This window comes from Macaca mulatta, chromosome 5, assembly GCF_049350105.2.
Source record: "Macaca mulatta isolate MMU2019108-1 chromosome 5, T2T-MMU8v2.0, whole genome shotgun sequence".
NCBI lineage: Eukaryota > Metazoa > Chordata > Mammalia > Primates > Cercopithecidae > Macaca > Macaca mulatta.
The window spans coordinates 46,375,435-46,389,865 of record NC_133410.1 but is presented as its reverse complement, the minus strand read 5'-3'; the positions used below and the strand labels follow the sequence as shown (position 1 = coordinate 46,389,865).

General features: G+C 33.8%; 1 protein-coding gene across 1 annotated transcript in view; it reads left to right on the top strand.

Annotated features, from left to right (window-relative positions):
• Positions 1 to 13,012, top strand: part of GABRA4 (gamma-aminobutyric acid type A receptor subunit alpha4) — a 68,484-nt gene extending 55,472 nt beyond the window's left edge. The window contains exon 9 of the mRNA XM_001101231.5: positions 10,509 to 13,012. Coding sequence (XP_001101231.1) covers positions 10,509 to 11,039 — 531 coding nt within the window. The 3' untranslated portion in view covers positions 11,040 to 13,012. The remainder of the gene's footprint in view (positions 1 to 10,508) is intronic.
• Positions 13,013 to 14,431: the final 1,419 nt, after the last annotated feature.

The window sequence follows — 14,431 nt, the reverse complement described above, 5'->3', positions numbered from 1 at the left end:
ATTTTAAAAATACAAGAACTGACACAATAGGTGACTTAATGAATCCTCTTCTGCTACATATACATGTGTACACACAGTTACTTTATACATAATTTGGCAAATGTGTTAATTAACTTTATTAACTTTAATTATTTGTAGAAAATCTTGAGAATGAAGAATCATTCTCAAATCAGAAACAAGAGGTAGAGCTCATGTTGATACCTTCTCTGGGCTACAAATGGAGCCGAAATTTCAGTGTCTTATGGACCAAAGGAAAATGTTTCAATCAGTTTTACCATATATCTTGAATAGTAAATTTTTAAATAGCTTTTTAAAGTGCTATATCCAAATTTCAGGGAGAGTTTGTGGAAGAAAGATAGGGAATAGATTTCCTCTTGTAGAAGAACATCATAAAAATATTTTTGTCACATAGAAGATGCAGATTTGAGTAGCGTTGATTCATTTTTAAAATAACTCACAGGGAAAGTGTCTTCAATTAAAAATACCACTTTGCTCAGCTAGACTGCTCTTGTTAAGATACAGTTTTCTGTAGAATAAATCAACTAAATGTAAGCCTATTTATAAATATTTATTTACGCCTGAACGTAGAGGATATTTGTGATACAAAGTATTATCTATAAGCACTTCATGACAGCCAAGCATCAAAGTAGAAAGAATATTATGAATGGGAGTAAGAACAATCAGTAAGAAGTCTAGAACAATTTTCACATGCACTGGAAAGGAAAGATTTTCTAATCAGGAGAAATTTTTTTGTGAGATACGAGAAAAGTTAGTACAGGACTTAGCTTATATTGGAAACTATGTAAATGTAAGTCAAATCCAAACTGTTTACAAACATCACTTAGGGGTTGTTGCGGACATATTTCAGATAAACTTTTTTCTTTTTTAAAAAAAATCTCATGAGCATGTATTTTTAATTCCATGAGTATACATATTTGCTATTGCAGGTGGCCTCTTGAAGTGGTTAAGAGTATGTATTTGGGACTCAAATCATGAATAACACATTTTAATTGTATCATGTTGGGAGAGAGAGGTGCTCAACGTTTTAGGTTTCAGTGCCCTCATTGGGAAAATGAAAACATTAGCACTATCTCATGAGTTGTTGTAGGAACTATGTGAGGTTATTTGTGAAAACGCTTTGGGTAGTGCCTGGCCTATATTAAGGGCTCAATACATTGTAGAAATATTGATGATTATTCAGGATTTTTGTCTGGAAAGTGATATTATCAGATATTAATTATGTTAGAGTAGAATGTATTATAAATCATTGCCATAATTGTTCACTTCAAAAGAAAAAGTAAGAAGAGAAAGGGAAGAACTTAGAATATCTTCAAGAAACTTCAAATTTCTCTTGACAAGGAAGAGTATTGATCTTCCCTATCCTTATACCACTGAGAGAAATCTTTGAAAAATTGTTTCTTGTACCAACAGGCATCTTCTTCCCTCACCCCATAAGGGAACAGTGAGCTCTTTTGCCTATTTAAAACTTACTTGTTGCTAATATCTCAGCCTAAGTATTACTTCCACAAAGAGGTTTTCTAACCTTCTTGGCTGGGTAATGTATTCCCTAGTTCCTCTAATTTTTCTTTATACCATTTACTGTTTATTATTTTTTGTGATTCTTGAGATAAATTGCAAATAGTATATTATTTTTCACCCCTGTGCTCCCAATGCCCAGGAAAATAACTTGAAACAGTTGAATTAATGGATGAATGAGTTGAATCACTGTCCTTAATAAGACCTTATTACTTATGTCATTAATTGTGGATCTTCTATTACCCACTGGACCTGGGGAATATGCTCCAACAAGAGATGAAGCATGGAACTTGAACTACTTTTCCCTAAAAATAGCTCTATTACAGTTATTATAAATGTTTACATTCATTAGGCAAATATTGTCTGGAATTTCAAAGAAATTGGAATTGGAATTGGAAATTGGAATTCCAAATTCAGCAAGGTTCTTGACTCATCAAAATGACTTACTTACCTTGTACAGCTATTGTTTTACAGAGGGCTATTTTACTCTCTTATAATGCCTGAGCTATGGAATTTTTTTCTCCCCAGCAAAAGTATACTGAGGATCCTGCCTTGATAAATGATTGTTTTTTAGACAGCACCCGTGTTGCCTTTGCTGATGTAGATAAAATTGTAACTCAGACTACTTGCGATGCCAGCCACCTATAGGGTTGGCATGGACTTGAATCCTTCTGGATGGCTATTCATCATAGCACAATTTCATTATGATGAAGTCATATCAAGTCTATATTAAGAATAAAGCATTGTACAAATATTGTCTGAGTTTGAATATAAATTTCTGAATATTTTGAAGCTGAAGAAAATAATTCCCATAGGATAATGTGGATGCTTTAAAGGTGAATTTACTTGCCATCTAATTTAGCCTTCTTTTGTAATGTTTTATCAGATCTCTATATATACATTAACTCCACTTTCAAGGATTAAAAATATTCTTAAAGTGTGAAAAAGAAAAGTTATAAATTACATTGCTAATTACATTTTTCAATATTTAAACAAATGCATGGTTTGAAATCCAAAACACATGTACACTTGCACACATACACATAGATACATCCTTATTCACATTACGAGTGAGTCATAATCTGCAGGGAAGTGAAAACATTCAGGGAAAAATATTTGGTGGTTGAAGAAGACCAAAGTTGTTATAAAAGTTCAGGAGACTGGGTGTGGTGGCTTATGCCTGTAATCCCAGCACTTTGGGAGGCTGAGGCAGGTGGATCACCTGAGGTTGGGTGTTCGAGACCAGCCTGACCAACATGGAGAAATCCCGTCTCTACTAAAAATACAAAAAAATTAGCCGAGCGTGGTGGCACATGCCTGTAATCCCAGCTACTGAGGAGGCTGAGGCAGGAGAATCACTTGAACCCAGGAGACGGAGGTTGCGGTGAGCCAAGATCATGCCATTGCACTCCAGCCTGGGCAACAAGAACGAAACCCCGTCTAAAAAAAAAAAAAAGAAAAGAAATAAAATAAAAGAAACAGTGATCTGTGATCTGATAGAATAGTACACGAGATCTCCTTCATATGTAACCCACATCTTTTCTTAGACATTGAGACATTTGTGGCTATAGTTTTTCTTACATGGCACATGACATTAGGTGTAGCAGATACTTCAATTAAAAGCATGTTAGCTGAGTGCCAGGTGCAAAAGAATCACTCAAGAAGAGTTAGCCATTGTTTTGGTTGTTGTTACTGCTACTTTTTCCTAAAGAGCTTTTTGACATGTCTTATGCATAAGTTATAAGGTTTACTGTAGTGTTAATTTGCACCCTTACTATCAATATGAATGTTGATTTTTCTATTGCATTTTGTATTTCTTTGTATTTATTTCTCATTTTCACCAGCAACATCCTTTCCCTGACTGACTTCACCATAGAATATTATTTTTTAAAAAGCTTTTCAAAATTATACTTGAAGTTCTGGGATACATGTGCAGAATGTGCATGTTTGTTACATAGGTATACACGTGCCCTGGTGGTTTGCTGCACCCCATCAACCCATCATCTATATTGGGTATTTCTCCCAAAGCTATCCCTCCCCTAGTCCCCCAACCCTGACAGGCCCTAGTGTGTGATAGTCCCCTCCCTGTGTCTCTGTGTTCTCATTGCTCAAATCCCACTCCATAGACTATTCTCTCCTTCAGTGTCATTTGCTGTGGTAATTATTAGACATGATGGCCATATTTTCATAGATGTATAATATTGTCTTCTAAAATTTTGTTTTCTGTAATTATTTATTTCTGTGATGTACCATTTTCTTTTGGAGGCAGAATCTTATTATGTGACCTCAGCTGGGTTACTTCTATATAATATTCATTTGAATCCTACTATGTGCTAGACATTGAGCTAAGTGCCTTACATGCATTATCTTATATATTTATTAGGAGGAAGGCAGCATTATTACTCCTATAGCAAGGACTTTGAGGTTTTGAGAGGCTGAATAACTTGCTGAATATCTCATAGCTAGTAAATGACAAATTCAGCATTTGCAACCAGGTCTGTCTGATTTGGAAGCCCACAATTTTAACTGTTTAGCAAGCGTTTTTCAATTTCTGATCCCTGGATCACTGACAACAGCATAGCTAATGAAAAAGACTACCTGCAAATAGGGCTTGTTTGAGACTTTGAGTTTTTAACTAGTCTCAGATTATGCTTATAGATACTTTGTATAACCACAATACTGCTTTTCTACATTGAATAAGAACAGATTCATCTAGCTTAGTATCTGTATTTAGAGGAAGTGAGTGGAGTGTCCTTTGCACTCTTTTCTCTCCAGGGGTATGTTGGTGGCATTGATGAAAGCAGCTCCTGGTGTGATTTCAGCTAGCATTTGAACAAGTCTGCTTAATCAAGCTAAGAACCTCTGCTCTGACCAAAGAAGTCTCTAACAAAGTGGTTTCCTCCATTGGAGCCATATATCTACTATACAAAATATTTACAAATAAAAAAGAAACACTAGGAATCAGTATGAAACAAAAGTAATCACAAAGTCACCTATCTTAAAGAAATTCTGTTTTAAACCCTCAACTCTAAATATGTAAAGGGAAAATGAATGGATTCTTTAAGATTTCTTTTTCTGGTAATCCCAAATGGAAAACAAAAGTTTATCCCAGTGCCTGATATTGAAAGTAATATTTCTATAACGTATGGAAATATAAACATTGAATTAAATGCCAACATTGGGAGGAAATTAAATACAATAAATAGGGAACTCAGCATTTTGGTTTCTACATTTTGGAGCTCAATATATGATAGAGTGCCTTGCTAACTATTTATAAAATATTTAGCATGTTTATTTGGAAGGGACATGTTAAAAATTTCTACGCATAGCACTTTCTAAAAATGCTGTTGACAGTTCTCAGTAAATCATTACCTTGGAGTTTAGTTCTAGTTGCTCTACCACACTTATTTCCCTATTAAATAAGATATGTGGCTTACTCATGAAGTCCTGTCTAAATGGCCTTGAATAAATGTCTTTACATTACTAGATTCTTTTTTTTAGTATGTGACTCATTGATATTCTAGAAGATAAACGTATTCCTTATTATTATTGTTAGTTTTTAATTTACAAGGATTAAATTACATTTTATTAAACTTCATCAAAGTTAAACTTCATTAGCTTTTCAAGCAAGCAATATGAATGTAGCTGCATGCATTCTGCAAACCTAATCTTAGTCACTTTATCTCTTTGCTGCTAGAGTAATAAGTTGAGATGATTCTTTTCTTGCAGTTGATAAAAATTGTTTAGAAATTGTGTCAGATCACAGTCACGATTGACGAATTGCTTGGATCTGCTCCTGTTTGCCTGTTACTGCTTTAATTTGTTGGTAATGTTTAAATCTACTACCTTGCGTCTCTTTTCTTGCTTCAGGCTATTGTGACTAATGACAAAGTGATTTCAAACTAAATCATTTTTTAAAATTCAAATGAAGCTTAGGTGCTTTTTCTTGTTCGAAACCACTGTGCATCAGCTAAATCATGATGGAACCACTGAAGTCTCTACACTCTGTATGAAACACAACATCATTCTGACACATTAGTTGCACCAAAATGTGAAGGCTGGGTCAATATTCTTCCTGGTGAGTTGTCTGCCAGATAGATCAGCAGATACCTTATTCCTTTTGTGGTCTGTCATCGTGGAAAATGACTACTTTTAACAGAGTAAAACTTGAGACATAACTACAAAAATAACTTGAGTGTCATTTAACTGCTTGGCAGAGAGCAATGATTTAAGTCTCAAATCAGTCTAATTCCACTTTCCTTTATGTAGGATATGGTATACAAAATAGTGAAACTTCTAAGGCATTGTCAGCTGTACTTGAGATTGAGTCAAGATAACTTAAATGCCTTAGGCACTACCTACAATATTCTGAAGATGTGTCCCACAGAAAAAGAAATAATAAATTGGAGATCAGATAAAAATATTTGACACTTTCTAATTTGAAAAATGATCTTGATTCTATAGGATATCCATTTTAATGCAATTTATCAAATATGAAGTAGGTGCCTACTGTGTGCATTAATCTACAAAGATTGATAAGACAGTCTTTATGCTCTATCATTACTTCTTTTAAACTGGAATAAAAATACTTGATCTTTGTTTTCAGACAGTAATCTTTTTGGTACTGTTCATATTGCTCACCCTACTCTCAAAAAGTCTCTTACTTCATTGTTCTTTTTTCTAACCACCTTAGAATGATTCTTTTTATTTTTGCTTAGGCTTTTCTCTTTCTCTAGGCATATTATTCAAATCTAAGCTTTTATTTCTTTGATATTTATAACTTACCCAATAGTAGATATCGTCAAAATATAGTTTTCCAACTGTCAAAAACATGACCTACAAATAATGAATGGACAGGTCTCCAAGATTGGTTCAATGGTTAATTAATGAGAGAACCACTTAGACGGTAAAATGGATTCAAAGTCATTTTGAGGAATGGCTACTTATAGGCAATTTTTTAAAAGGAAAAGTAAAATAAGACTGGTAGGTTAAATACAGAAGTGCTTAATGTCTTACAAGGCAATAAAACCATAACCTTTGGTGATCTTTTGTACTAGACAAGAATCCATAATTGAATATGTTAACTTGACAGTGTTTGGGTTCTAATCAAATATTAAATGGCAAAATCAAATTCAAGTAAATGATTCTAAAGATTTAATTATCCTTGTGTGGGCTTGTTAAACAATACTCTATTATGACATTGAAAAGACATGCTGTATTTTTTTCTGATGTCCAAGTCTTATATAATTTTTCTTAACATCATACTATTATGAATACTTGACTGACTCAAATATGTGCAGCTTGTTAAGTTCTTTAAAGCCTCCTCCACATTTGTAAGTAGAGAACCTCTACAATGAGGCAGAACAGACACCAAGTAAGTCACTTGCTGTGTGAATTCCAGCCACCTGTAACCTTTCTGTTCTTACTTTTCTCTACTGGAAAATGAAGTAATGGAATAAGTTGATCACTGAAATCCCTTTCTGTTTTAAAATACTGTAATTCTTAAAGTGTGGGATTATGGAGGGCAAAGCATCTTGGTCCTTCAGCTAGTGTGTGGATTAGGCAACAGTGCCCCCTAAAGGTCCTCTATGAGTTCTGGGCAGGCCAATCTTCTAAGTATCCTAGAATGTCTGAGGAACTTCTGCCCTCATGAGCCCTTTGGCTGCACCTCCCATCAGGACCTTTGATCTAACTCATCTATCTATTGCCACAATAATATTGCATAACAAAAAAAAAATGATACTTCAGGTACACACAATAAATATTTATTTTTGCTCCCAAGTCTATGGATCAATTGTGAATTCTGTTGATTTTGATTACGCTTGCTTGGGCAGCTCATTTTCTCTTAACGGAACACTAGTGAATCTAGTGTCAGCTAGTTGTTGGGTGTTCTAGGATTGTCTCACTGTGATAACTGGCTATTCTCCAAATGATCTCTCAATCTCTAGCAGGCTAGCCAGGCTGACCTGTTCTTATGGTGGTAGTGGCAGTGTTTCGAGAAAGAGTGTAAGTAAGTAAGAACTGTTGAGGTTAAAAATTGGAAATGGCAAACTATCATTTCCTCCACATACTGTTGGACAAAGAAAGTCATTAGGCAGCTTATGGAAAAATAGACTCCAACTCTGGATGGGTCAGGAATGGGTAAGCTCCTGGGCCTGAATATGGAGCATGAATATTGAGGGCATGAATATAGAGAGAAATGATGAATTGGTGTCACTTTTGAAGCCAATCTATTATATAGAACACAATTTACAAGATTTCAGGACATTCCAGAAGGATACTGGTCTAGAACAAAAGAACTTAAATGTTTTAATACTTTGTTTTGGGGGGCAGTAACGTTACTTTGAGTCAGTTTGATCCTTCCTACTCTTGCTCTTAAAATGCATTAGACAATACAAGAGCAGTGTTTGAGGCTATTTATACTTACTATTAAGACAGCCACTTCTACGTACTCTACCAAATGCTACATGAATGTTGACATTTTCTAGTCCAGCAGGTGGAAACATGCACTATTCCTGGCTTTGGGTGAATGTCAGATATTGTTTTTTCTAATCATTTCAGATGGTTCCTTTCAGCCTTGGGTAGTTACCTCACACTCACAAACTGATCTTTGTTTGGTAAAATACTCAATGGGGACTCTCTTTAGATCTTTAGAGTTCTCTCTTTGTTTAGCATTCTTATCTCTGGTACTTTGTCCTGTGAACTCTAGCCACCTTGGTCTCCCAAGATTCTTAACTTCATATCTTCAGTTCAGGAAGCCTGCCAGTTTTTTTCTGGCTTTTCCATTCCTAAACCACAGCATGGCAACTCTTTCAAGTTTGCTTTTTCCCTCTCAGTGATTATGATTCTGTGTTGTCTAATGGCCAGTTTCTTCAAACAACAGGTTTTTGTTTTTGTTTTTGTTTTTTTGCATACTTTGTCAAGTTTTGGGGGTCATTTTAGGCAGGAAAGTCGATTCAGTTCCTGTTACTTCATTTTTACTGGCAGGGAAAGTCTCCAGTCCTTAGAATTTAGTGTTAGGAAACATACAGATTTCTAAAGATCATGGACAACCTAACTGACTGAAAGAAGAAGACAGTATGCAACTATCATATTATATTTGAAAAAATGTATTACTTTCCTGTTTGTCCAATTTATCATTTTTACTCTCTTTTCTTCTCTTCTTGGGATATTCAGCATTTGGTCATAGTTTGGTTCTTGAATATATTTTACCTTTTGTTATATTTTTTATTGTATCATTTGTGTATGTATGCTTCCTTGCCAAAGATTATATATGCTCTTTAAATTGTAAGGATATACCTTGTTCTTTTTTATATTATTCACCATGTGTATAACATTTTAGGATCAATGATAATCAATTAATTACTATCCTTTTCTGTAACAAGTGATTCAAAATCTAAAGATTAATTAGGTGACATTTATAATGTTCTATGTAGAGGAAAAGTGAAGGATAAGTAATGGTTCTTCAGCTTTTAGGTTGATGTCAATTTAGATTTCAATTTTCTCCACCCAAATTCAGTGCCATATGTTAGGCTACAATTGCTCATTAGTTCAACTGCAACCTGCTTAGAAGAATACGCCAAGTTGACATGACGAATGCTTTCTACACCTGTCAGAGTCTACATTGACTCTGTTTTGTGAGGCTGTTTTTGTCTACTCAGCGACCTTGTAGTCATGATTTATGAGATATGAGTTGAACTTTAAGCATGCTAGATGAGTGTACTAATAAAGATTACATTTATAGAGTAAACCTTTATGTCTAAAGTGAGATCTTAATTAATTATATATAATCTACCCACTTCATATATTAGTATCTGTGAATTGCCCTTTGAGGCTGGCTTCTTCCAATCACCCTTTTATGAGCTGTTCTTCTTTCTCTCTCCTCTATTTCTCCATTTTTTCACTCACCATCTACTTCATGAAATGGTAAGGGGGGGAAGTTATGGAAGTAATTATCATCTAACATTAATATAGCTTAGAATAAACATAGAGAAGAAAAATTACTGTGGAAATATCATCATATATTCTAAAAAATCAGATGTGACTATTTGGGGGATCATCTGAGAAATTACTGTCCTTCATTAGCATGGAGAATCTATAATTAATTATGTACATAGTTGTTTATTGTGGCTGTCAATATTATAAGAATTTTAGTGGCTTGCTGCACAACTTTCTTCAAATACAATCTTGTTCTACAAAGAAAATAATTTGATGAAAACCAGTGAAATGTATTTCAATTTAATCACTATTGGTTAATGGTTTGAATCCAGATATTTATGCAACTATTCATTGATGCTGTTTATAAGTCTAATACAACCTTTTCTAATTAAATTTTATTTGTGTTTTCATTGTTAATTGAAGTGAGAAATAAAATGTGTCAGGATTGTTAGATTTTAAAATAATGTGTATAATTACCTATGCCTTTTATGACAGTAAATTCAAAGGATTTGGAAATCAAAGTTTTTGGACTTTTTAAATAAATAAATGTTATGTACATATGGATAGTTGTTATTGTTGGTATTCTGTGTACATGACTAGGTATGGTTCTCCCTGTTTATAAAGTAAACACATAGAGAAATTTGAAGTGTATATGACATATACAGAATATTATTTACAATAAAACTAAACAAATAACTTTTAGAACAGTAATCATTAACTCTTAAAATGCAATTAAGTATAACATCAGCTTGTCGTTCTAACAACTTAATCTTCTTTCTATAGATTTAAGGTCTAATTATTTATAAGAATAGACCATGTTTTGAAATAGAAGATTTTTGGTTCAAAGTTTCAAATGTATGCACGTTATATTTAGTTTTATATTTTAAAGCTTTTTAAAATCAAGGTGACTACAGCTTATTAATAAAGTTTTATTTTATAGAAATGACTGATTTTAAGAATTTTGATCCCTTTAAATTTTGTACAAAGCTGCATAAAGTTACATAACCAATATATTTTTTCATATACCTTTTCAGAATACAAATGCCAATTTGAACATGAGAAAAAGAACAAATGCTTCGGTTCACTCTGAATCTGATGTTGGCAACAGAACTGTGGTGGGAAACCATTCAAGCAAATCTTCCACAGTTGTTCAAGAATCTTCTAAAGGCACACCTCGGTCTTACTTAGCTTCCAGTCCAAACCCATTCAGCCGTGCAAATGCAGCTGAAACCATATCTGCGGCAAGAGCACTTCCATCTGCTTCTCCTGCTTCTAGCCGAACTGGATATGTGTCTCGAAAGGCTTCAATTGCATCTGCTTCTACTCGTCACGTGTTTGGATCAAGATTGCAGAGGATTAAGACCACAGTTAATACCATAGGGGCTACTGGGAAGTTGTCAGCTACTCCTCCTCCATCAGCTCCACCACCTTCTGGATCTGGCACAAGTAAAATTGACAAATATGCCCGTATTCTCTTTCCAGTCACATTTGGGGCATTTAACATGGTTTATTGGGTTGTTTATTTATCTAAGGACACTATGGAGAAATCAGAAAGTCTAATGTAATTTTGTTGCTATAGTAGTTTGCTAAAAGATGATGAAAATGCAGAATGTCTTTTTAAATGTTTTTAAATATAAACAACTATTCTTTATTAAAATAAAAAATCTATGTAATTTTTCCATTTAAAGATATAAGCCAGTTATTGGGAGAGTTAATTCCTCAGTGAAAAAGTGAAGTATGTTTTTATTTTCCAGAAAAATTATTTTAAAAGAACTCAGCATTCACTTAGATAGAATACACACCATCCTGGAAAGTTGGGATAAGAGAAATAGAGCTATTAGAGACATGTGGCACATATTTTTTCATTGATATTTGAAAACAGACTATGACATTTTAAAAATCTACCCGATGAATATCAACCTGCCACCCTAAATTTCCCAGTGGCACTGCCCTTAACGAGAATTGTTTATTGGATGTCATGTGCAGTGACCTTTGGTGATCTTCTTAGGAGCTTCAGGAAAAGAAATTTTCCTGTTAAATGAAACATTGGCAAAAAAAAAAAAAATGGAATAGTATAAACGCTGATCAATAGAGTAAAAACTGTGCAGCATAAAAAACTAAGACAAAGACCAGAGGAAACATGTTCCCTTTCTTATGTTGGCCAAACAGTACTTAACAGTTAATTTGAAATTTTGTTCTCTGAGCCAAAGTTTAACTCATTGTATGAATTCTTTTTCATGGTAGTTCATTCAGGTATGTATTTATTTACTACATAGTTATTCAGAGCCTGCTGTGTTCCAGGAACTATGCTAGAAACTGTCTCTCTAGGAAAGCTCTTGCACCTTTACCTACAATATTACTTAAAAAGTAGAACACACAATGCATGCCAAAGAACCATAAACTAGCAGAGGACATTGCATTCTTTAGTGAAGGACATTTATTTAGAGTCTGACAACATATTCAAAATATTTTCTCCTCCTATACTGATAGTGGATAACAAATATATTTGTTCACATAACCACTTTGAGATAAGTACATGTTAGTACAACTTCAGCAATTGGTTTTCCAAATAGATGAGAATGTGGTACAGATTGTTCTGTAAGTGAAAAGCATTGTGTACTTGAAAGTAAAAATCTGGGCACTACAAAACTTAATAGATTAACTGTCTCAAATTTGATCAGAGTCACAGAGTAGAATTTGATCAGAATCACAGAATCATCAGAAATAGGAACTCAGCACGGTCATTTTCAGGTGCTTTCCCCAACATAGATCTATATATTAACTAGTGAAATGCTGTATTTTGAAGAATTTTTGTGTCTGTAGTTCTGTAATTCTGGGCAGTCTTCATGTTGGTTTTTTAGGAGTTTTTTTTTAAGGTTTTATAACTAAGGTGAATATTTTAAAATTAAGAGACCGGCAAATGAAAGGAGTAAAGAAAATATAGCTGTGGGGTAGAATGCCACTGACCCTGCTATGTGGTTTATTAGGATTTTCATCTACTGACTTCTTTCTCATTAGGTAGGCTTAACAACTTAATTGAAAATTTTGCAACTGTCTATGCAGCTCAACCTAAGTCTGGTTTCTGTCATATTGCCTTTAGATTTTCTTCTGTGCTTCTCTCTATCTGCTCTGGAATGGATGAGTGAATGTGTTCTGGGTGTTTTAGGGAACATATTGATAGAAATGGCCACATTGCAGACGAAATCACTCTCTCTCTGTTTGTTTGTTTGTTTGTTTTAGAAAAGAATTGATAGTAGGTAATTGGCATCGATTTTTCAGTTATTTCATTACCTTATAATAGTAGTTTTTGAGACCTGAAAATTGTGCAAATGTCAAATATTAATTGTAAGTCATATCTAAGAATTCTTTCTTGGCTGTCTTTCTAGGTATTCCATAAAATCAACACATTTTAAGGCTGAAAGATACTGTAGAAATCATCCAGTCCCAATCCCCCATTTTAAAACTGATTCTAGTAAAATTAGGCCTGGTAACATCTGTATATATGTATATATTTAATAAAGAGTACTTGTACAAAAAAGGTTATCATAAATTATTTCATGAATGTGAATAGATTTCTGGCCTTGAGAACAATGCTTGGAAATGTGGTTGGAAGCACAATTGATTCACTGCTAGTTATTCAGAGCTTACTTTGTTCCAGGAACTATGCTAGAAACTGATAGTTCACTATTCTGATGAAAAGGCTGTTTTATTTGTTGTTGTTGTTGTTGTTTTGTTGTTGTTGTTGTTGTTTTGGTGAGGAACTCTTACTCTTTGCTAGTCTATTGGCCTATCTTAAGAAATAATTCATTGACTATTCATTGGCTTCCTTTAAAAAAAGAAGTATTCGTCTACAAATCTTACAGAGTATGAAGAGATAAAAAGAAATGATTTTAGGTTTGTAGACAGGAGATCTAGGTGAACTCATAGATTTTCTTTTCTTACCTTTACATATGAAGGTTTAAAAATAAGTCAGGTGGCCAAAGAACGAGAAAGGACAAAATTAACCAAGGATTCTTAATTGTTAATTTGAAGAACACATTAACTAGAAAGCTTAAACATTATTATTAAGATAAATTATTTCATTTGCACACAACGTTAATGATGATGATGATGATGATGATGATGATGATGATGATAATAGTAGTAGTATGTTGCTTGCTTTCCTTAACTGAATTTCATCGAATTCATTCAGTGATTTTTATTTTGGTCATCATTTCTATCTTCCCAATAACCCAGAGGTACATCAAGTAAAAACACTTTTGTGAAGAGCCAGTCACTTTTACCTGTTAGAAAATCTCACAAGAGTAATTAGGGGCACCCAACGTTCTGGCTATCTCTGAATAATAATGAATAATTTTGGCTGTGAATGGTACCCTTATATAACTCTTTTAAGGTGAAATTCAGAGTAGTTTTATTCAGGACCTAGTGCCTGCAGTCCAAGTTGGCCACTAACTGCTACATAATTACTTTCAATTTCCTACAGGCATGACTAGGTATAAAAATATATTTACATGATTAATCTACAGTTTAAAATGACTTGCACTTGTGCATATACATAGTACTTTGAATAATGTATATTTTAAATTGGACCTCACAAATCTTGTATTAAACTAGGTAGAGAGTAGAGTCACCCTTTGTTTGATAAAATGAGTCATAGGGAAGTTAAATGACAAAGATAAAATCACAGGGTTGGAAAGAACTTTGAAAGGTCATTTTTCAATAACCTTACCTTAACAGTGACCCCATTTTAAACAATGCATAAAAAATTTATTTGTGGCTTATTTTACCCACGAGCTGGCCAATTCTTTCTGGCCTAGAAAAAAATCTCTGCTCTCCCCATTCCTGTTCTCAATGGTCTCCTCTTCTAAATTTGTGAATAATCTCAAGTAGAAGGCACCAGGTGTGGAGATGGGTCACTTAATTTCAAGTTCTGACTGTCTTGTGGTTTTTGGCAAGT